Source organism: Scatophagus argus, chromosome 14, assembly GCF_020382885.2.
Source record: "Scatophagus argus isolate fScaArg1 chromosome 14, fScaArg1.pri, whole genome shotgun sequence".
NCBI classification, from domain to species: domain Eukaryota; kingdom Metazoa; phylum Chordata; class Actinopteri; family Scatophagidae; genus Scatophagus; species Scatophagus argus.
The window spans coordinates 2,998,335-3,020,387 of record NC_058506.1 but is presented as its reverse complement, the minus strand read 5'-3'; the positions used below and the strand labels follow the sequence as shown (position 1 = coordinate 3,020,387).

Sequence of the window (22,053 nt, the reverse complement as noted above, 5' to 3'; positions counted from 1 at the left end):
ATATAGAACCGAAAAGTGACATTTATCATCAGAAAATTACTGTACACTAAGAATAATGAGAGCTCTTTAATCAGTTTCTTTTACAACCACCTACATTCAGTATACAACCACAAAGCAGAGTCTTGCCAATGGGGCAGCGTTGGGTCAAAATGTTAGAGAAGCGAGCTTGATGCCCAGGGGTCACTGTTTCAGACTGGCAGGATAAATCTGGGTGAAAAAGCAGCACTTGCCCCTCCCTCATTAACACGACTGAGGTGTCCTGAGGCAAGACCCTCAAGCCCACTCACTCTACTGGAGCTCAGTGACCAGCAGATCAGATTGGTTTTGTACTGGGCAGCTTCTAGGTGTGAATGTGATCATGTTGTTCCTGCAAAAGAGCAGCTTCCTCTCTGTAAAACTTCCCTGAATAATTAAAGGCCCTTTTAACATTTAATCAGCAGGGCTGGTAACAATTTAGTTTGAACAAGTGGAAATTATTTCAACATGTCAAGATATTGTTTTGTCAGTGGTAAAAATGAACTAGTTGTAATTAAGTTACAGTTATCTACACTGAACATTTATGCTAGTACGAAATTAAGGTTGATATCAAAAATTAACATTTCGACTAGTGGAAAAATAACTGTTGATATCTTAAATTAGAGTTGCTACTAGTCAGAGTTACATTATTTATATGTCAACTTGGAATTCTAACAAGTTTAAAAAAAAAAAGTGGTTCCTGATGTCTACAACTGCTATTACTGCTGCTGATGAAATATTGAAAGGGGCGGCCAATTAAATGTGATGTTAGCTTTCGTAACTGGTGTCTGTCATTATGTCTAAACGTAAGCTGTGTAATCACACCTTTAAATAAGACCAACACTTTGGTCTGAACCAGTGGGTCGTCCACTTGTAAACAAAAGGCACTGTTTAATTTGATGGCGTCTGAGCTGCGCACTCCTCTTTCTTAGCTGGAACATCCTTCTCCTCAGTGACTTGAGCTTCGGCTGATTCCATCTCAGAGCCAGCTGTCAGCGTCGACAACCTCTGGGCGAGCCGCTCAAGGACCAAATCAGCAGTGCTAGTAAGAGTATGCTGAAAAGACAGGGGAGAAATTAATATAACAAACGAGATGGGTACAGTATGCACGACAGATCTGAGGACGTCTGCTGAATACATTTGTACAAATCAAAGGCAGAGCTATAAAACGTGTATGAAGTGAGATATTAATCGTTCAATAGCAGATTATTGTTGATAAAATATTTTTCCTTTGTTAGGTAAGCTGCTCAGTAGTTCAGAATGGTGCTACAAGAGGCACCACATAATAGTGGGACAAAACACTGTTTTGTCCCACTGTTCCTGTTAATGGAGAACAGGAAATACTAAAGGTTTTGGTCAATATGTCTTTATTAGTATTGATTGGTATTGATATTGATTGGCTCTCTTTTAGTACTCAAGCTTATATGGTACCTATGTTAAAAAAAAAAAAAAAACATGATTGGGACAATTACAGGTCACTGCAGATCAAACCAACAGAGGAGACAAAGCAGGCAAAGAGCCTGTACAATTAGTTCAATCAGTTCTGTAGCAATTTCTTCTGTTGGCCAGTAGAGGTCAGCAATTTCTCAATGCTCATTTCAATATCCTTCCTCATTACAAAGAACATCCTTCCTCAGTTCAAGAACATGCTTCCCTGTCGACTTAGTAAGCAGATGAGCTATCCATTAAGTTGATATGCAGAACAATTGGGTCAGCAGGAGAGAGGCACTGACCTCCACAGGAAGCTACAGTACAGTATCACTTGTATTAATATCATGGATAAGTGCGGCACAGCTTTCTGCTCCATACCTGTAAGATATGCAGTCCCTTTAGTGTGAGGACAGCCAGCTCTCTCAAACCATCTCCAGTCAAGTCTAAATAGATGACGGATAGCAAAGGACTCTTGAAGCTCCGCCTCCACTGCAGCTGAAACTGTCCATCTTGTCCGCTTCCTGCCGGCTGGAATTTGTAACAAAGAAGCTCCTGCGTGGCAACAACAAGATGTCAACACATCAGTCATACTAATCAGATGAGTCAACCAAGACAACAAGTATGCTCTATTGTGTCATGTGTTAACTGAATATGCAAGTCCAGTGATGTTATGTAATTTTCTTACTGTCAATAAATCTCATGAAAACACCAGCAATGAAACCAGAGTAAATTAAAACACATCAGTGAGTCGGCTCCATGACGCTGCTCCACCTTCCGTTTGAGGATGCCCCACAGATGCTCTGTTTAGTGTTTAGGTCAGGAGACGTGCCTGGCCAGTCTGGCCACCTTTACCCTCAGCTTTTTTAGCAAGGCAGTGGTCGACTTGGAGGTGTGCTTGGGGTCGTTATCATGCTGGAATACTGCCCTGCGGCCCAGTTTCCAAAGAGAGGAGATCATACTCTGCTTGAGTATTTCACAGTACATGTTAGCATTCATGTTTTCCTCGATGAACTGTAGCTCCCCAGTGCCAGCAGCACTCATGCAGCCCCAGACCATGACACTCCCACCACCATGCTTGACTGTAGGCAGGAGACACTTGTCTTTGTACTCCTCACCTGGTTGCTGCCACACATGCTTGACACCATCTGAACCAAATAGGTTGATCTTCATCTGACCACAGGACACGGTTCCAGTAATCCATGTCCTTAGTTTGCTTGTCTTCTGCAAAGTGTTTGCAGGCTTTCTTGTGCATCAACTTTAGAAGAGGCTTCTTTCTGGGACGACAGCCATGCAGACCAATATGATGCAGTGTGCAGCATATAGTCTGAGCACCGACAGACCGACCCCCCAACCCTTTCAACCTCTGCAGCAATACTGACAGCACTCCTACGTCTGTTTTCCATGGACAGTCTCTGGATATAACGCTCAGCGTGTACACTCAACTTCTTTGGCGAGGCCTGTTTTGAGTGGAACCTCTACTCTTAAACCGTTGTATGGTGTTGGTCACCATGCTGCAGCTCAAGTTTCAGGGTGTTGGCAATTTTCTTATAGCCTTGGCCATCTTTATGTAGAGCAACAATTCTTTTTTTTTAAGATCCTCAGAGAGTTCTTTGCCATGAGGTGACATGTTGACTTCCAGTGACCAGTATGAGTGTGAGTGATAAGTCCAAATTTACTTCCCATCTGTTCCCCCTACACCTGAGACCTTGTAACACTAACGAGTCACATGACACCAGGTAGGGAAAATGGCTAATTGGGCCCAATTTGGACATTTTCACTTAGGGGTGTACTCACTTTTGTTGCCAGTGGTTTAGACATTAATGGCTGTGAGTTGAGTTAATTTGAAGGGACAGTAAATTAACACTGTTATACAAGCTGTACACAGACTACTTAACATTGTAGCAAAGTTTCATTTCTTTAGTGCTCTCTGATTAAAAGATATAATAAAATATTTACAAAAATGTGAAGGGTGTATTCACTTTTGCAAGATACTGTATGTCTGACAGCCATAGACTGCTAACCAGCTATAGCATTTTAGTACTATAAATTGAGGCATTAATGAAGAGGAGCTCTGACCTGCCCATATGTTCCCAACAGCACCTCCTTCTGCCCATCAAAATCCAGGTCAATGACCAGAGCACAAAGCACCGCATCCCATTGGTCACTCTCAGAGAGGCACACTGGGCGAGACAAGCCTCGGTCCTGGACATCTCTGAGAAAAAAACAGGGATGCAAATACTTCATTCTGAACTCACCAAACCAAGTGACTGCTCCACTGAAATCTCTATAAAGTTATCAGATTCTGACCTGTAAACAACTGCCATCTCTATAGTACTGGTTACCAGAAGATTGTAACCTTCCATTTCCGCACCTGAAAAAAAAGAAGTTTTTTTCAACAGAAGCTAGTGAGAAATCAATCAAGAAATTCTTTATTTTTACCGAAGCTATCCAAAGTGATGGCCACACATATGTCAAACAGTCAGACAATGTAAGACAGACAGGGATGCGAGTAAGATGTGATACTAAAACAGACCAGTAACATACTTCTCTCTCCAAAGGGCAGGCTCGGCTCAGTTTGGCAGCTCAGGGGGAACAGCAGCACTCTAGAGATTGGACTGTCAAACTGGAACCGCCAGCTCTCTAAAACCTCTAATAAAAACAACACATAATATCCTTCAAAGACAGCCAGGAACAGTCCCACACTATATACATGATTAACGCATCTTGATGTCATTTAATACAGAATAATGATGGAAATAATAATAAAGACTTACATAAATCCCATCAGAGAGGTATTTAGGACCTATTTTCAGAGTCAGATTGACAAAATAAGGTCTCTGCCACCAGCATTGTTATTAACCGCTGCTGGATGTCAAACTATTATTTATTACTGCACTGATAGTGCTGCTGGATCCAGAACCCTCTCCATGACCCTGCCTGGATCCTGCTGCTCCTGCTCTGCACTGCTATCCTCCCTGTCTCTCTCTATCTCCCCCTCTCCTGTCTCTCTCCATCTCCCTATCTCTCCTCTCCCCCCTCTCCCTCCCAGGCGGTCGCAGCAGAAGGCTGTCTACACTGAGTCTGGTTCTGCTCGAGGTTTCTGCCTGTTAAAAGGAAGTTTTTCCTCACCACTGTCGCCAAATGCTTACTCAGTGTGGGGTTTTGCCCTGGGACCTGTTTCTCTCTGATTCTCTTCTTTTTGGTTGTTGTTTACACACCTGTAAAATGTCTTGAGATAACTGTGTTATGAATTGGCACTTTAAATAAAATTGATTTGAATTAAAAAATTGAATTATTATCAAGTGTAAAGCGTTAAACAGTACAGATACGATATTGGAATCTTAATGTGTTCCATATGTTTTCCATGAGTGCACATCAACAACATGTGCACTTAGTTACATAACCATTTAGTTTAACATCACAATGTTACATGTACTGTAATTAAAAATTTACTGTTTTGCATACAATCATGAATGAAATCACTTCCTGTGTAATCTGCTGTCACTGTCTGCCAATGCCAATTCTGAGCATGACTTTTATGCATTCACGATGAAACATAATCCAGGAAGTCCAGCTTGAGTGATAGAAATGCATTAAAAGCTTATCAGATGCCAAAACACTGTACAACAGTTAGTGATAATCAGAGACAAATTTTTACAGCTCCGGAAAATTGAAAGCTGTCATATCCTAAACGATCACAGATGGCACAAGTACAAACTTGGACAGTACCAAACATCATTTTGTGTCAACATCCAAAGTTTCTGTTGAGGTTTTTGTATGAAGCTTCATCATATTTTATGATGTTATCACCACAAAAAACTCAGGTGAGCTCCAACAAAATGCTCAGTTTGAATAAAGTGATTCAAGTGAATAAATGAAACATAAAGCAAATACTTAACATGATCTTTTTTTAGAAATGACGTGGCTAATGTACTATAGTAGTGTTAAAACCAAGTTATAAAATTAGCAGTAGCTCCTTTAAAGAATAAGGCAGTGTATGATTGAGCAGCCAGTGATTCCTTCGTGACAACTTACAGCAGTCACAGTGACAGAATGGAAGCAGCCATTACTGTGTCTCCCTCACCTGGTCCTGTCTGGTTGACCAGAGCCAGTCCAACACAGCCATTCTGACAGCCAAACGCCGACAGTCGCCGGCCACCGTCTATACTCAACATATCCATCCACAGCACGCTGCACGGAGGGAGAGAAAATACAGTTTTTGCTTTCTGACAGGAGACTATGAGTGCATGACTCACAAAGAAACATTCTCATTAGAGCTCACTAGAGCTGCAGCAATTAGTTGTCTATTAAATTGATCACCAACTATTTTGACAATTGATTAATCAATCAACAGCATTCATGTACATGTCAGTGACTGAGCCTGAACAGAGCAGTCTTTTTGAATCATATCCTGACACTGAATGACACCCAGAAATAAAGAGTGACTTAGAAGTTGCTGGTGGTCTTGATCACCCAAGTACTCAACACACACGATCCAATAATAACAGATACAGAAAAAAAAGAGCAGAGGGAGTCAGACTAACTTGCTGGGCAGCTGCTGTAGCTCAGGGAAGAGTCTCTCCACTGGCTGCTCTTCAAACTGGTGGAGGGAGGCGTTCTGGTGGAAACAGGGGAGTCAGGCTGAATGGTGCTCTGGTGCTGCGTGTTGCGTTCAAAGTGAACGTGTCCTACACATATGTAAACTCACTACCATCTCTTTTACTAGGAAGACAATTCCTCCCGTAGCTTTTAATCCACAAGTCTATCATATGACAGAACAATGACTCTTTTTTGTGTCAGTTACTGTTTCCAGTGTCAAAACTCAATTCTGACACTCAACTTTTAAGCCAGTGTGGATGAGGAGCACTTAAAGTGGACACCTACATCTCCATAAGAACTGGGTGAACACCATCTACTGAGGAAGAACATGCAATGTGATTTCTGTGAACTTGTGTTTTCTGCTTTATAAACTGGACAGAAAGTCTTTAAAATTTTATTTGAGGTATACTTTGAGTTTTTAATTTGGGCCATGCCAGCACACACACACACACGTTCATCTAGTCTCTGATCTGACCTCCTTGTACAGGTGGATCCTCTGGTCGTGACCACTGAGCAGAAATACGGTCTCTCTGCCTCCATCGTCGCACTGCACTCTGACAGAGACATAAAATTTACTATTCAGACACACTCTAGTGTCATTACGAAGAGCCAGGATTAGGACTTCACCATTAAGTCAGAAGCAGAGATATTCATACAAGACAACCATGAAAAACCAACAGATCGGGCTTATATTTTCTATGTATCTTATATCTTTTTTTATATTTTCATTATAAAAAGTGAAAACAATACAGTTATCAAATACTAAAAGCAAAATTTTATACATTAATTGAGTGCCATGCAAAGGAACTTCTGTCCACTAGTTATGTAATGACTTCACTCTGCACTGATGTACTCTCACTGTAATGTGATTGTAGTATTTTGTCCCTTCTGCTGTCCCATAGGAAAAGTGACTCAGTCTTTCCTCACAACTGATTAGAGAGGCGTGGGTTCTTGTATATGTTTTGATGTGTTCCTGTTCCTTCTAGTTTGGTCTGCAGTGGTAGTTTCCATGGCAACTGAACTTTGTGCGAGATGATGTGCGAGAGCTGAAAGGTAAACTGCATTTAGCAGGTATTGTTCATTCACGGTGCATCGCAGCTCTGCAGCAGCAAACTTACTCTGTGTGGTACAGCTGGAAGGGCGTGAACTGCAATTCCAGATTCAGGCAACTCTCTGTCCAGAGAAACACACTAACATCAGCATGCGAAACATCCATTAGCGCCGTACACATCATGACACTGCTTCACTCACGTGCAATAGACTCCAGGTTGAACTCGGAGCCGGGCTCATAGTCACAGTAGATATTCAGGAATGGTGTGGCTTTGTCACCAGAGTCCTACAGGAGTTCAGCCAGAATGCACAATGCTTTTATAACTGTGGAAAGGATTTGCAACCCTTTAAGTAAAGCATACGCATGCTATTACTCGTGGGCTTTAATACCTTGACGAATGTGATGCCCACCACCAGGCCTCTTTTGGGTGGAGACTTGTTGAAAGCATCGATTGATACGATCTCTGCATCCACTAGACAAAGAACACATGATCACATCAAAGAACAAATGAAATGTTTGGAAATTTCAGATCTCTGAGCGACAAAAATGGCTTTCCTAAAAAAGAATCCCACTAGCACACTTTATACTTCAAATACTGATTGGGCCACAGCTTTTGTTGGTTTAGTCAGATTATTTGAGGGAAAAAAATACAATTTAAGTGACATTAGCTATCTTTTCATACTACCACCTAATTAAAAGACAACTGAAGAATGATAACTGAAGTTAAAAAATAACAGTAGGTATACTTAAAATAAATGTTAACTATAATAAAATACGTGTATTATCCCAGATTCTGAATACACCTATCCAGACAGGCTACACAAATTATTAAATAATAATAATAATAATAACAATAATAATAATGAATTGACACTTGCTGCTGTGAAGAGGCTTAATCAGTAGGAGCTACTCTGCTTTTTCTAATCCATACTTTATGTCAACCATGATGGTGATGTCTTGCTCCATGTGTAATTCATGATTAGAAAATCTGAAAATTGGCTTTATATAGTACTGTTAGGTAGGATTAACCTCTGACAATGCAACGATTCTTACAAGTTCATCATATGTTTTTGCATGTGATTCAACAAGTGGCTATCACATAAATGGTCAAATAAAGTGCGACATTCCGCTGAAACGTGCAGAGAAAGTGTGATGCAGCAACGAATGGAAACACTCAAGGGAAATAAAATTTGTAAACAAGTACAGAACTTGAGTAAACACATTATACCACCACTATCTTACTGCGGGTATGTGTTGTGCATACTCCTGTATGTCTTACTCCCCTAAGCAAGGACTGAACATACAACCTGTATTACATCAATGATTACAACAGCATACGAGTAAGAGACCTCAGTTTTAAAACATTAATTAAAAAGGACCACGAAAACTATATAATATTCCTACAGGGCCGAGGAATGTTTCTGTTCTGATAAAGGCTTTTGTGGACCTCCTATGTGTACCTGGTATGTAGGTGAACTGGACCTCCTTGGCCACAGGTCGGATTTTCTGCTGCAGCTCCTGGTATCTGAAACAAACCACCTTCCCTTTAAGGGTGGCCGCCAACAGCTCCTGCTCCCCTGCTTGACACAGCCCGTAAATGTTACTCTGCGACGGGAAGCGGCTGAAACTGTCCTCCACGAAGGGATACGACTCTCGGAGCATCCTGCGGGACCAAAGTGAACTCATTGATATCAGCAGAAGTGTCGAGAAGTGAGACACTGTTCATTTTTGTTCTGCAGCTACACTGTTCTTCAACTCCATCCACGACAGCGTCAGGTTAGTTCAAACGAAATAAGGAGCTGATTTAATTCGCTGATGACTCATTTTTTTAACTGGAAGACAGAAACTCAACGTCTTCGTTACTTTTCTGTCTGATTCTAAACGGCTCGAACAAAACATCCGGGTTTGAGAAGAGCTGCGTTCAAATTTATCGGATAATATAGCGTTTAGTGCCCATAAGAGACCCAACCAAGAAGAAAAAAAGGGTTTTAGTGACAAGAATGGGTTCAGCATAAAAAAAGCAATGTATCGCCCATTTCATCGAGATGTTTTTTTGGTTTCTTTACTTTCATCTTTATTTCTTTGCTTGTTTTCGGTTGCATGGCTGATAAGTTTAGTCTCTCGTTGAAATTCCGTGGTGACTGGTTAAATAAATACCGTTACGTTCAATCACCCCGTTACAGAATGAATCTGATCGTTATTTCAACTTAAAATAATTCGAATTCGTTACAATGAACAATTTTGTATTTTGACAGTGCAGCCTCACTCCATGTCTACCCGAGTCTCTGAAAGGGAGCTTTTCTACTTCGCGTTGGAATTGGACAACGGGTTTCACACGTCACACTCATAATTGTGCCATCTACCGGTAACTGTGTGTTACAGCCCAAATCATCGCACCGCCTTTTCTGCTTTCAAGATGATTCTCCTATTAGTCCTACTATTGAGTTGATAGTTCCCTAGTATCCCACCAGAGCTTTACATTCCCAAAATGCAGGGCTGCTTGTGGTTCCTGGAGTCTTCATAAGTAGATTGGGAACCAGAGTCTTTAGTTATCAAGCTCCTCTACTGTGGAATCATCTTCCGGTTTCAGTCCCTCTCTATGTTTAAGGGTAGACTTAAAACTTTCTTTTTTGATAATGCTTAGTTAGGGCTGGCCTAGACTGGTCCCTAGTTATGCTGCTATAGGCTTAGACTGCTGGGGGATCTCCCATGATGCACTGAGCTTCTCCCTCTTGCTTTTTAATTCTGCTTCCACACATATTCATGTCCCATTAATGCATGTTACTAACTGAACTTCTTCCCTGGAGTCCCTGTGCTTTCTCGTCTCTCAGGTTCCCATGGATCGTGGTTGGACCTCCTGCTGCGGTCCTGCTTGAAACCTACTGCGATTACTACTGTTTAGTCACAATCTATTTTAATTCTATTCTACTCTGTACAGCTACTACTACTACTATTGTTATCATACTCACCATGGTACCTTCTGTATACTTTATCATTATGATTATCTATAGTTCCAATACTTCTGGTATTATTGCTGTGCATCTCTGTTCGTGTGTTCCTTCTCTTTAATTTCATTTCAATTTTTAATTTAATTTAATTTAATTTAATTTAATTTAATTTAATTTAATTTAATTTAATTTAATTTAATTTAATTTAATTCAAGAGTTTGGTCTAGACCTGCTCTAATTGGAAAGTATCATGAGATAACTTTTGTTGTGCATTGGCGCTATATAAAACTGCATTTTATGCATTTTATTTACAGATATGAAAATTAATTGCATTCTGAACAGATACAGCAAATCTTTCACATACAAGAGTCAAACATGATTGCACAGGACATCAGAATGAATGTGCATACTTAAATGAATGCAAATATACCACTGAATACGTGAGATTCATATAAACTCACCAAACCATACACACACTCCACATATATAAGGGAATAATATTACAATAATATTTATTTAATATTAACTTGCTCAAGTGCATGTATAGCTGTACAACACGGTCAGTCACATTAAAGACAGCTCATCACTTCTGTCCAGCAGATGTCAGTAAGAACACATTCATCAAGTTGTGGAAGAGGCTGCAGAGGAAAGCAGTGCGCCGCCCTCCTCCTCATCAGCTTTACTCCTGACATGACGAAGGCTGGCCCGAAGGGAAAGGGGCTTTGAGCAGCAGCCCAAGTGAAACTGGACTGTATAATGATGAAAACAAACTGAAATTTCCAGTCATACAAAAACTGAAATATCTATAAGAAAATCCATCCTTCACTGCGGTGTCCAAACTTCTTCAAGAGAACAGGGTTAACTAACCACCAGCTTGCATTTCTATGAAGGCTATAGTCTATTGAGCCCCAGCCCTCTCTTTTTAAGAGGTAGAAAATATAAGCCTAGTCTTAGATTTTTCTGTCTTTTTACACAGATTCTTCTTTTCTGTTAGGCTGCCTCTCACCCAGTTTAAAGTACAGAAGATTTTAGGTGGAACATGGACTCCCCGACATTCATCGTGACCAAGCCAAAGCTTGAGCTAATACCTGCGTTACCAGTGCTTTTCCCTCCTCTTCCCTGCTCAGAAACCCATTTCCCTACAGAACTATCACATCCTCAGAAACATCACGAAGCTGGATTACAGCAAAGCTAGCATGGTTTGAATAACTAAAACTTCACAATGTGTATGCATATGGAATTGTAACAAAATATAATACAAAAAAGTCAGTTGTCTGCAATAAAGAAAAAAACAACTTAGTTTAGTGTCAATCAGTTAGAGACCTGTCCAGGTGGGGGTATTGCCCCAAACAGAATTACTACTACTACTTATTACTCAGTTAGCCATGTAACTTCTAACTTAGCATGCAACAACTTCTTGGGACATTTGTTAATAAATAGCAAAACAGGATCAAATAAAATGGCCCAAAATTTTGAAGTGTTTGTAGCTTCAGGAGTTAACTATGCAAAAAAATGGCAAAAATGATTGAAATAGTTGAATCAAATTGCAAATAGGAATGCAGTTGGACTACCAGCAAGTTACTGCAAAATCTAGTTAAACTAGTAGTTTAATTCCATGCAGTTCATGCAATTCTGTCAGAAATATCTGAGTAATTAGAAATGAAAGATCTTAGCTGTAACTTTTTGAATTTTTCATTTCATCAATTGGATTGGTTTCTACTTCTAAACCAGTAAAAAGCAAATCAACTTCAAAAAGTCTGACAGTTTGTCCTAAAGTGTCAGTAATGGGAGACTTGTGCACTGACATGCAATCTGAAATACTTTTTCTATACTGTCGACTGGTTTGTAAAGCTGTAACTATGTACTGTAAATGAAGTATTTTGTCCATTCTGGGATCCTGTAGAAACAGTGACTTCATTTTTCCTTATAACTGGACAATCAGGAGCTCTTTATGTTGCTGAACAAAACCCGCTCCTTGTAAGGTTTGGCCCACAGCGATTGTTACCATAGCAACTAAACTCTGTGTGCACTTTAAGAGCAAAAAGCCAGGATGAACCCCAAAATTAGCTAAGCTGCTTTTTTAAATAATCACACAGTGTTGCAGCTTTGTATCACTGTTTGCTAACGTTCTGTGACCTTCTTTTTCACGCACACACTCTGGAGTGTGTGGAAAAAGTAGAAGCTAAACAAAATATCAATAATAATAATGATTATTATTATTCTTATTTAATAGTGCTTCTGTTTGGTGACCAGCGTCCATGAATAGGTCAATAAATAGGAATACAGCACTGGGCATTTTAAATTACCCACACACTGAGCAAACATTTTTGCATATTCATCTTCAATGCGCGACATTCATATTACAGAACATTTTATTAAAAAAGTCACTTAATGTCTGAAACCCTTGCAGACAGGTTTTGACGCATTTTGATTTACATTTTTTTAAAAACTCAAAAAAATAAACAAAACACTTCTTCTGTGGAGATTTCCTTCCTGCAGTAATAACAGCAGCCTTGTTGCAGTACAAACACTGTAGGCTTGATAACTCAGTGGTCAGTGGTCCTCACCCTTGTTGTCTGATCATATTGTCTGACATGTTATAATGTCCAGTGTGTGTTTCAGGGGTGAAGCAGACAGAGCTCCTGCTCCATATTGTGACAGTTCAGAGGTGGCAGTGTGCTACACCCCCATTTCTCCTAATACCACCTGCTAATCCTTCTGCAGGATTACTGTCCACTGTAATCACTCATCCTCCACACTGACACACCTCACCTCGCACTGCAACTCCTGACTCATTGCACACACACACACACACACACACACACACACATGCACGCACGCAGGCACACACAACACGAATGTAGTTTTATATGGAATGTTAAAAATTTGAATCATGTTTACCAGCACTGTGCACTTCTTCTTCCTAAATATGAGTTTTAAGCTTTATTGAGGCATGCCCTTCACCAATATACCGTAATCTTCGTACAGAGATGCAATGTCTAAAGTGCTTTTAACATATTTAACTGTTCATTCATCGGAAGACACCAATGACCAGCAACAACAAGCAAAATGTTTGATATAGTGGTAAGCAGTGGTAAGGCAGCAGTTACTTCTGTATCTCTTGCCAGACAGCGGAGTGAACAGGCTGTGTAGGTGTGGCGGTAGTGGGTTGTGTAGCACTGCACCTCACTGATGTCACTGATGCTCAGTCGATGGGTCCTGGATGAATGAAAAAGTATAACTATTAACTACTGAACTACATAGAGGCAGTGGGTGCAGGGCAGCCTGTGTGGGACTGCATCACCTCACCAACAGTAACTCCAACTGTTAACCTGCCTATTAACAGAAGTGGTTAGCACTATTTTTTCTCATTTAGTCTGAATTCTTTCTTGACTTCCTTGATGTCTCCTCTGTGTTATCTTCTGTGCTGATCAGCTGGGCCGCTTCCCATCATCATGGCTGATGGCTGGAGAGTCAAGTGCTGGTGGTCCAGGTGGAGTGGCGGGGTCAGGTCTGGTGCTGGTTCAGTGGTTCAGTGGTCTGCTGTGCTGCTGGGTCTATGAAACAGGAAAACAAGTCATGAATCAACTTTAGACACAACTATACAACCTTCGCTTTGTTGGAAAACTTGTTGATGAATTTGTATACTTATTCAAAAAGTTGAATGATATTCAAAAAGGTTCAAAAAGGTGTGTGAGTGAATGAATGGGTGAAAGAGAGACACATTTATATCAAAGAGCTACACGACCGCAGTTCATTTAGCTGTTGTATCCTGCTGCAAACAGGGCTGTCCATCAGAGTTGTTGTCATCAGTGTACCAGGAGTACTCAAAAGGACCCTTCCATATCTTCTGTTTGTGGAGGAGCTGAGGCCTGAGGTTGAAGGAGCTGACTAGTCGTGGCTTTCCTCTTGGTTCCACTTCTGCCTTGTCAAAATGATGTGATAAACAAGGAAGGCTGGCATATTAGAGGAGATGAGGAGATCAAGCGCTACACGCAGCGTGGTTTCACGCACGGTTCTCTCTCTAGAGTTGGACAACTGGGGAAATAAGAAAATATACATAACATCATACAACTACCAGACACAACTTAAATTGCACAGTAAGTAATAGCTATATTGTTAAAATCATGCACAACCAACAACAGGGCCTCTCCAAAATAAGCCCAGACTCCATGCAGACCAAAGCAGTACTTTCTAACTATTTATTCTCCACTTAATGAGCTGTAGGTCACAATGCGTGTGCGGGATGGTGCCATTGTGGACACACGCGCTGTCCCATACAGCTGCAAGAAAAACGCCAGTGTTCTCCCTTCAAAATAAAACACCAAACTAACAAAGGAAGAAGGTTTCAATATCATGAAATCATCAACATGTAAAGTACAGGCTGTGTGATGAGTGAACACACAACAGTCAGACCAGACACCTCCCACTTTATTTTCTTCGCTCTACTGCACAAGAAAAGCAAATTTTTTAAACTGTGTTTCCAACAGGCCTGATGATATGGTGTGATCTGGTGTGCCGAGTGAAAAGTGAGAACATCATGGCATGGCCTTTCTAATATTTATTTCTTTAATTTCAACTTTTCTGCTTACAATTAATAATACTAGCGATGTTCCATGTATTGTAAAAAGTAATGTAGTGTTTTATCATAAACTCAATCTCCCCTTATTCTACAGTGTTTATTCTGCTGATAGACTGTACCTGCAGACATATGTGTGTGTTTTTCAAGGGCAGCCATGTCTCCTATTTGCATGTCACATGTCACCAATCAGGACTCACGCATGTTATCGCTGCTGAAATTCTGCTATCACCTCCTGCTGTGTGTGCTACCAAAAATATTAATCACACAAGTTTCTGACTTTAAGGTTTAACTTTAATTCCTGCAATTTGTCAAGTGGAGGTATTGTTAATGACTTTTCATACTTTTATTTTTCAGTTTTTGAGATAAAGAAACTTTTCTATCTCCCTGACCGCTCCATGTTTCACAATCAGAAACACTGAACTGACAGAGTAAAAATTTTGTGAAGTCACTAAATGGCACAAACTGAAGTTTTATACAAGTTTATTCAAGGTTGTCCTTTTTTTTTCTTTCTTTCTTTTTTAAATTGAACTGACCTGCAATGATAAGCCTTTCTATGTAATGAGACAATAGCTTTGTAACTTCTGGTGCAATGATTTTTGTTATACAAAAAAATAAAAAAGTAGTAGAAGTAGTATAAACTTGACACAAATGAGACAGAATCTGTTTATATATATATATATAAAATCATCTCATATTCATATACAGTGGTGCATCTTGGTGATGCCAGTTTTTTTTTTCCACAGATAACGTTTTAGATTGGCTGCTGTCTGAATAATAAGTTAATGTTAGGAGAAGTATTTGTACCAGATCTCTCTCTGACCGCAAGCCAAAATGGGTGCATTTTTTGATTTACTTTTAAAAAACACTGATCATCCAAATACTGGTATCAATGAGACAGGAAAGCAGAGAAAGAAATGAAGAACTGAGGGTGTTTGGCAAAAGAGTGATGTACAGTTATGTATCATCTGCACTGTCTGGTATCTGATATTATGAAGATTAATTGCCCAGAGATAGCATGTAAAAGAAAACATTCAGTATAATCTAATATTGTCATAAAGGTCCACATACACTAAGCCTTACGTGTCGAGGCTTAACTTCCCACTCTGTCTTATACAATACATTTTTTCTCTGTGATACATTTTCCCTGATTATTATTATTACTGACAGGGGCTGTTGCTGCAGGGTTGAGTAGCATAGTTCAAAATGTCTTGGTGTGTTGAAACAGTAAATTCATAAAACATATAAAATAATCCTGATGATGATATGTCCCCAAATTCATCTACATCAGGTTGCCTCAAAATGACAAAGGCTAAGTGTCAAAATCTGGTTAACTACAGGAATAACCTTATTATCAGTTGTTCGTGTTTATTATAGTAATCATCCAGTCATTAATTCTTCCAGGTTTGACATATACATGACAATACAAGAAATGTATTAATGTAAATGTATCAAAGTCATATCAAAACTTAATTCACTTTAGAAAGAAATTTCTTGACAGCCAGACTAAATATGAGGAGCAGTTACAGCAGACATCAACTATTTCAACGTGACTTGAAAAAATGTGAACCTATCCTTCATATGTGTTCAGCTGCACCTTCCTCCCTCTACGGATCATTGACACAGGACGTGTTAAATCTGCTGGTCATATTGGGCTTTACAGTGAGTCAGCAGGTGGAAGGTATGACGCACCGAGTCTGAATCTCAGGGTGGTTTGCTCTTATGTCTTACTGCCTATTTCCTATTTGGAGGCCCATAAACCACAAGGGCATGAAAGACACTTTGAAACTGCAACAGAACTGAATGTCGAGTATGGTGCTTTGTGGTGTGACAGACGTGCTGTGTGTGTCCACTCTGACAGTATGGAGCTCCAACTGGACTTGAAAGAGGGCTGGTGGGGTTGTTAGTGGCAGTCTGTCCTGTCCTGAGCTGCTGGTGGCACCTGGTTTGCACAGAGGAGATTACTGCAGTTTCTCTCTCTCTCTCTGAGTGTGTGTGTGTGTGTGTGTGTGTGTGTGTGCAGGGTGAGTGATTGGGGCTGACAGCAGCCTCTGCATTGCTGGCTGGCCTGCAGATTTAGCCGACCTGTTTTAGACACTCTAATCTGGATTAAGTGCAGCAGTGTGTCAGTGGGGACGGGAACTGGAGCCTCCCCCACCCTCTGCCCCTTCACCTGCTTCTCCTCCATCCCTCTCACTTCCCCTCCTCTCCCTCAGTGTACCTACTCCCTCTCCTCTCTCCCCTCTTCTCTCTACCTGTTTCCTGTCTCATTTCCATCTACCTGAGTTTTCAGGCGTCATTTGGCCTACAGTATGTGGAGCACAATCTCTGTTCAGTCTTAAAATAAAAACGCATGCTTGCATCATTCAGAGTATGTCTCTCTGTGAGTCCAGCTTTAGGGGGGAAGGGCAGTTGGGCAGGGATTATACCAGCTCAGTCCTCTTCCCCACTTCCCTATTTGCTGTTGCAGCTGCAAAACGAGCTGCTACACGATTGGGTGAAGATTGCAGCGCCATTATCAGCATCATCTGCACTGTGTTCATATGGCATCTAAGATCTTTTTCATGAGATGAAAATAACCCCCAAAAAAGATTGCACTTTTAAAAAAAAAAATAAAAAAATTTACCCCAAATGCACGTTGTGGCTATTATTTGCAAAGTCTCATCTTAATAATTGTACAATATTTCAATGTAACAGATTGTCCTAATGTCCTAAATGAAAGAGTAATTTGCATAAAACTCAACAACAAAAGCCAAAAAAGTAAAGAAAAACATTTTGAATAAATTAAAAGTTGTCCAATTAATGTCAATCTAAAGTTTGTCAAAGGCTTTCAGAAAACATGCATACACACAAATATGCACACACCCTCTAAGCCACAATAGCCTGTAGTCCACCAAGAGAAGAACTCTTGGAATCCCCAGGTTTTCATTACCCATGCAAAACTGATTTGTCCATTAGGTGCTGCAGCTGTCTCCTCTGTCCACGTTGCTCTCTCTCACCTCCCTCCCTCCACCTTCGAGTCCTCCTGCAGTCACATTCTCACTCTTCTTTTGTTTTCTTGTCTTTCTTTTTTCCAGGTTTATGCACCAACTTGTCCATTTTCCCATTTGTGCAGCTTTAGTTCGCTTCAGCCTGCATTCCTGCTGCACCATTGAACGGATTGCTCTGTCTTTCCTCCCTTTATCTGGAGATAAGATACTTACTTTTCAGATAAAGCATATTATGATAAATCAAATGAGCTTTGTCGGTTTTGTGCATCTGGGTGTTTGTGTGCAAGTGTGTGTATGTGTGTGTGTGTATGAAGTCAGCATGCGTGTGTGTATGTGTGCAGCTGTTTTGGAGATAAATGTAATCTGTCAATTATGTGTGAATATATGAACTGCAACAGATGATCAGCAGGAGGAAAAGGACCGACAAAATGAGAAGTGAACGGAAACTGGCATCTTTATAAACATTCTAATTTCTGATGCAGGAATCATTTTTATTTCCCCCCCTTAAACAGTTAGATACAATTTTTATATTATTATGTGAAAAGTGAAATATAAATATAGTCATACAGATTCATATTCAACATCCAAAACTACTTTTCATACACCATGTAGATTTTAAATATGAGAATATTTGCATTTTTATACTGTAGCACTTTCTTTGTAAACTTATTTAAATCCAGTGAGTGAGGCTTATTACTATCAAAGAATAAGTGTAAACTTTGTGTAAGCACATTTTTTGTAGCCTGTTGCTTTGGGTCGTTCACTTGTGTGTGTGTGTGTGTGTGTTGAAACAGAGCGAGTGCGCGCGCGCGGTGGGAGGGGTTTGCAGGAGCCACTTGCTCCCTCTAATTAGCAGCGTGTGCCGGTAAAGAAACTCAGTGGAATAACCTCCCCAAGGCGCAGAGGCATCCGGGGGCCACTTCACCTGTGTGATGACTTAACTGTGTGAAATTCGACTTTCAGAAGCAGTTCGGATGCTCCGTGCGCTGCATTGTGCACTGCTGCTGAGCTGACACACAGTAAAAGCTTAAACTGCCGATACTAAAAAAACAAAAAAAACACACTTTGAGGTTTCTCTGGTGAACTCCGGCGCGCCCCGCTTCTTTACGCAGCGGGTTGGATCCGACGCACCGACTTGTTGCCGCAGCTGAGCTCTGACGGGCCCTCGGCTGTTGTGTTGCGTGTCCGACATACAAGTCAGCGACAGGACTTAAAATCCTGCTGTAAGGATGATGTCCTACATAAAGCAACCTCATTACACCATGAACGGGTTAAATTTGCCTGCCCCCGGAATGGATGTGCTACACACAACGGTCGCTTATCCATGTAAGTATAAAATGTTCTATTTTTCCAATCGTTTTCTATTTCACTTTTACGTGTTTGTCTTCCGCTGGTTTAGTAATTCAAAGAATATTCCAGCCAATGTTGCGTAAAGACGCGCAAGCTTGGCGCAACGCTGCAACTAAAGAAAATACACTCAAGAGAATAAAACATTTGATTCATCAGAGCCCGTTTGGATTATACTGATTAGATGGTGGGTTGTGTTATAAATGATCATTTCTACACTGATTTGATATGAGCCAAAACAAAATTGATTATTTAACGGTAACTTTAGTTGTGAGAGACTGACTATAAAAGTTATTATTATAATTTCTACATTTTTCTGCTGTCGTAGATATAATATAACAGCGCATTTGTCACCGAGTAAATACACGGAACCCTTTTCTTTGAAACTGAAGCTCAGATAATCTGTTCATTCCTGAGTTCAGCGTGTGACAGGACTCAGACAGAATGTGGCATCGGTGTTTTTATGTTTATGTTTTTCACTTTTTCGCTCAAAGAACCTCAGATGTTCCCACGGTGTTGACGCCCAGATAAATATAGTCTGACAGTAGATGCAGACACTTACTGTGCTAAATGCACGATTACCGTGACTAAAACTGCTCACTGTACTTGTTCTGAAACAAATACACCCATAGGCATTTGGCTGTGTACAGTGGAGGGCAGACAGAAATGATTTTGACTGTACAAACTGTAGTTAAATGAATAAATTGTAACTGTGTCCTTCTCCGGAAAAAGGGAAACTCTTCAAAGAACCAGTGATTATTACAATAATTTTTCATAATGAGCAGTAATTTTGTGTAGAAACTAGTTACAGGCAGCCTTCATGAAAAAAAAGGTTTAGATCATAAAAAGTAATATAGTGTATACTGAGATTTCCATTAATACTTAATTTGATGTCATCTTCACACATAGCTGGAGAGCAAACCTACTCCCAAACAATTCTTACATGACTGTCATGTTCTCTTCAAAATAAGAGTCTGAGTTATAATTCGTGCCATGTCTCATGTCGTCACTGTCAGTATAATAATCCCCCCTCTGTGTCCCTCCGGTTTGCAGCCACTCCCCGGAAACAGCGTAGAGAGCGCACCACCTTCACGCGGACACAGCTGGATATCTTGGAGGCCCTGTTCTCCAAGACCCGCTACCCAGACATCTTCATGAGGGAGGAGGTGGCCCTCAAGATCAACCTGCCTGAGTCACGTGTTCAGGTACTGGAGAAATAGGCTACAGCCAAGATGGTGGCCGTACTGTTCAGCGTTTTTCAGTTAGTTATATAAAAACTGTAAAGACCACAAACTTCTTCTACAGAAGAACAGCAGCATATTTATTTCTATTTATCTCCTGATGGTGTAACACTTCAGGTACAGCTGTCCTTTTTCACCTCTGTTTCCCTCACCTCTAATTATATACAGTTTATGACACCTATATCCATTTCTTACAGGTATTTTCTGCACTGACATGGTGTATCTTTTTCTTCTTGTCACCAGGTTTGGTTTAAAAACCGCCGTGCCAAGTGCCGTCAGCAGCAGCAGCAGAGCAGTGGTCAGTCCAAGCCCCGCCCTCCCAAAAAGAAGGCTTCCCCAGTCCAGGAACCCAGCGCCCCTGATCCTGTTCCTAACCCATCGGGTTCCTACAGCCCCTCCTCCGCCCAGTCAGGCCCGAGCTTGGCCCTGAGTTCCAGCACTGGAAACACTGCTGTGTCTATCTGGAGCCCAGCCATCTCGCCCCTGCCTGACCCTCTGGCCTCCTCGTCGGCCCCTTGCATGCAGCGGCCCTCACCTTACCCTATGAGCTATGGCCAGCCTTCCAGCTACACCCAGGGCTATGCCAGCACCACTTCCTACTTCACTGGGCTGGACTGCAGTGCCTACCTGTCCCCCATGCACTCGCAGCTGTCAGGCACTGTCGGCGCCCTCAGCCCCATCACTGTGCCCTCGATGGGGGGCTCCCTAAGCCAGTCCCCGGCCTCGCTGTCCTCACAGGGCTACAGCACTGCCTCCTCTCTGGGCTTCACCTCTGTTGACTGCCTGGATTACAAGGACCAGCAGGCCTGGAAATTGGGTTTCACCACAATGGACTGCCTGGACCACAAGGACCAAAACTCCTGGAAGTTCCAGGTCCTCTAAAAAGTGGAAGGATGGTGTTCATGTGCGTCAGTATGACACGTGTGTCAGTGAGTCCCATGCAAGATAGTGTGAAGCAGTTCAGCCAGGGGACTTGTTATCTTTGATTTTCAGTTTCTTGTTTGTAAGATTTTGTTTCATTTTGTAAAGATGACCTCTGTAGAGACGCATTGTATTTTACTGACTTTGGAGATGAAGGGACTGGTGACTGTCATCAATGCTGCCTGACTGTGAATCATATCTGTTGTCTCCTTCATGCTCCACCGTACGTTAAATAAGAGAACAAAAGCCTTTAAAGCATTCATAGGAACATACTGGAGTCGTGCGTAGAAACACACTAAGCCATCTCTTCTTTTTATGTGACTGACATACATGCTACACGTATTTTGTTTTGTTTTGAACTTGCATTGTCATAGAGTGAAGGGTGAGCTACTTTGACAGGAAGAAGCTCTGAAGTCCTGTAGGTCACTTCCTCCTTCAGGGTTTAATTAGGGTTTAATTTAAGCTATTTATTTATTCGTTATTTCATGCTACATTTAAATATTGAATTTGGTTGCATTTAGATATTTTTGAGCTTTTGTGTTGTGTATTACAGTGTTAGCCTTTAGTGTTATCATCCAATCTGTTTGATGGAAAAATTAGATGTTTTAGTTGTGTGACACATTAAAGTGATTTATTCTTTACACGTCTGCGCCGATGATCATTGAGATTCTGTGCTTTGAAAATGATTCTGTGTTTGCAGGTTTGTAGCTAGTTGGGAACTGGGCTGATTCTGATACAGTCAGAGTTTGAAACTGATCCACAGTTATACTGAGGACTGGACACAGCATGTCAGGTCTGGACCTGTCATTTTTGTCATATGGCCTGCATGGCTCTCACTGGTCCATCTTGGTTATTTTAGCTTATCTGGGAGTGTCCCAATCCTCTTAGCCTCCCTTCAGCACTGCCCTAAGTGAATTAGTTAGGATTATTG

At 41.0% G+C, this 22,053-nt stretch overlaps 2 protein-coding genes across 3 annotated transcripts; one reads left to right on the top strand and one right to left on the bottom strand.

The window, feature by feature from the left end:
* Nucleotides 1-46: 46 nt before the first annotated feature.
* kptn (kaptin (actin binding protein)) lies at nucleotides 47-9,007 on the bottom strand. Of its 2 annotated transcripts, XM_046411394.1 has the most exons (13): nucleotides 8,840-9,007; nucleotides 8,557-8,759; nucleotides 7,486-7,568; nucleotides 7,297-7,381; nucleotides 7,164-7,218; nucleotides 6,521-6,599; nucleotides 5,991-6,064; nucleotides 5,531-5,637; nucleotides 3,991-4,095; nucleotides 3,754-3,817; nucleotides 3,523-3,658; nucleotides 1,825-1,998; nucleotides 47-1,071 (listed from the first exon to the last, which is right to left on the bottom strand). In XM_046411394.1, exons 2-13 carry the CDS (start codon nucleotides 8,756-8,758, stop codon nucleotides 907-909), a joined length of 1,329 nt encoding a protein of 442 aa, XP_046267350.1. In that variant the 5' UTR covers nucleotide 8,759; nucleotides 8,840-9,007; the 3' UTR covers nucleotides 47-906. The 2 variants fall into 2 exon arrangements, with proteins under 2 accessions (XP_046267350.1, XP_046267349.1); XM_046411393.1 differs by having other exon boundaries at nucleotides 8,557-9,007.
* Nucleotides 9,008-18,384: 9,377 nt separating this feature from the next.
* crx (cone-rod homeobox) lies at nucleotides 18,385-21,732 on the top strand. The gene is made up of 3 exons (XM_046410774.1): nucleotides 18,385-18,939; nucleotides 20,014-20,165; nucleotides 20,445-21,732. Exons 1-3 carry the CDS (start codon nucleotides 18,843-18,845, stop codon nucleotides 21,081-21,083), a joined length of 888 nt encoding a protein of 295 aa, XP_046266730.1. The 5' UTR covers nucleotides 18,385-18,842; the 3' UTR covers nucleotides 21,084-21,732.
* Nucleotides 21,733-22,053: the final 321 nt, after the last annotated feature.

Bases quoted from the DNA above. Each gene is read 5' to 3' on its own strand.
- kptn (XM_046411393.1), bottom strand. From the start codon at position 8,782: ATGAGTTCACTTTGGTCCCGCAGGATGCTCCGAGAGTCGTATCCCTTC. The intron at 7,382-7,485 runs GTATTAAAGCCC...GAACTCCTGTAG, and splicing joins TGGGCATCACATTCGTCAAG to GACTCTGGTGACAAAGCCAC. The intron at 7,219-7,296 runs GTGAGTGAAGCA...TTCTCTGGACAG, and splicing joins CAACCTGGAGTCTATTGCAC to AGAGTTGCCTGAATCTGGAA.
- crx (XM_046410774.1), top strand. From the start codon at position 18,843: ATGATGTCCTACATAAAGCAACCTCATTACACCATGAACGGGTTAAAT. The intron at 18,940-20,013 runs GTAAGTATAAAA...TCCGGTTTGCAG, and splicing joins CACAACGGTCGCTTATCCAT to CCACTCCCCGGAAACAGCGT. The intron at 20,166-20,444 runs GTACTGGAGAAA...TCTTGTCACCAG, and splicing joins TGCCTGAGTCACGTGTTCAG to GTTTGGTTTAAAAACCGCCG.